This window comes from Lactuca serriola, chromosome 3 (genome assembly GCF_051521515.1).
Source record: "Lactuca serriola cultivar US96UC23 chromosome 3, Lser_US96UC23_V15, whole genome shotgun sequence".
Lineage (NCBI taxonomy): Eukaryota > Viridiplantae > Streptophyta > Magnoliopsida > Asterales > Asteraceae > Lactuca > Lactuca serriola.
Window position 1 is genome coordinate 71,164,815 of NC_136410.1, and position 1,571 is coordinate 71,166,385.

Genomic DNA, 1,571 nt, shown 5'->3' on the forward strand with positions numbered 1-1,571 from the left:
CATCCGATAAAGTCCCCCTTAGCGTCTACCCGCACCAATCAAGTTCCCTGTGTTGAGCTTCTGCATAACACAAAAATCAGGGAAAAAAGTTACAGCACATTGTAAATCATTGCTAATACGACTAACAGAGAGGAGATTGCACTTGAAATCTGGGACACATAAAACCCCACTAATTTTTACTCCCCCCTGGGAGGATACAGTCTCCCTTTTCTTTAACATGTATAGAGTCCCCATTAGGTACAAAGACAGGTGGTTCAAAGGGAGTAGCAATTTTGTTTGTAAGTAATTGAGGAGTGTGAGTAATGTTTTCCGTACAACCTGAATCAACAACCCAGTCAGCCTTACCAGCCATGTTAGCACTTCAAATTGTCTCATCATCAACCTTTGAGGAACTGAAATGTTTCACGAACATTTGGTACTCTTCTTTAGTTAACTCATGTATTGGACTTTCTTCTATTCCTGTATGAGCCACCATGGTTTTGGGTTTGTCTGTTGTTTTCTTACCAGGCCACCAATCCGGGTATCCCACCAATCTGAAACAACCATCTCGCTTGTGACCACTCTTGTTGCAGAAGGTACAATACTCGTCCCTTTTATCTTTCACTTCCTTGTTCGCCCATTTGGGATTCGTTTCTTTATTCATCGGTTTAGGGTCACCTCCCTTCTGAAAAGTCTTGAACGCAGTCGGTTCAGGTGGAGTTTTCTTGTCATCAGATAGAGCCCTCTGTCTTTCATCCTCGGCGACTAGGTGATACACCACCCCCATCGACGGGATGGGTTTTGTTACCAGAATCTGTGTTTTAATTACCAAAAATTGTGAATCTAAACCCATTAGAAATTGATACAAACGTTCCTTTTCTTGGAATTCAACTAATTGTTTACTAATTTCACAGGAGCAATCTTTACAGGAACATTTTGGAAAAGGGAGAATTGAGGATATTTCATCCCACAGTGTACGTAATTTTGTGTAATAAACTGAAACAGAGTTACCATCTTGAAGTGTAGCTACAATCTTCTGTTTCAACTCATATGCTCTTGGCGAACTCTCTTTTCCAAAACGTTCATGAAGGTCGTTCCAAATTTGTGCAGCCGTGTTAGCATATTTCACACTATCGCGTATGCCCTTCTCCATTGCAGTGGTGAGCCAGCCCTTGATCATAGTGTCACATCGCATCCAAGGCATGTATTCTTTCGTTCCCTTTTCTAGTTTCTGAATTGTACCATCAACGAATTCAAATTTATTTTTTGCAAACAGGAAATTCTCCATCTCCTGCCTCCAATCAGAATAGTTTGCGTCGGTAAGTACTTGATTGACATGAAGCTATTTCGGTATGTCGGATGGATGAAGAAAAAAGGGAGAGTTGTGATCGAACCCGCTGTTGGATCCATCTCCATTCTTGTCTTTGTCTTTTGGTTCTCCCGTCATGTTTTAACGGAAGCAGGTACGATTTAGGGTTGTAAACAACCGCTCTGATACCATCTAAAAAACAATAATACTGAATTGGAATAATGCACTTCTTTATTCGATACGCCAAAAAATGACTTTATATAGGTTACAAAGAGATAAATAA

The 1,571-nt window shown here is 40.5% G+C and overlaps 1 protein-coding gene across 1 annotated transcript; it reads right to left on the minus strand.

The window, feature by feature from the left end:
• Positions 1-361: 361 nt before the first annotated feature.
• LOC145095373 (uncharacterized) lies at positions 362-1,267 on the minus strand. Its single transcript, XM_079033264.1, has one exon. The coding sequence runs from the start codon at positions 1,265-1,267 to the stop codon at positions 362-364; it is 906 nt and encodes a 301-aa protein (XP_078889390.1).
• Positions 1,268-1,571: the final 304 nt, after the last annotated feature.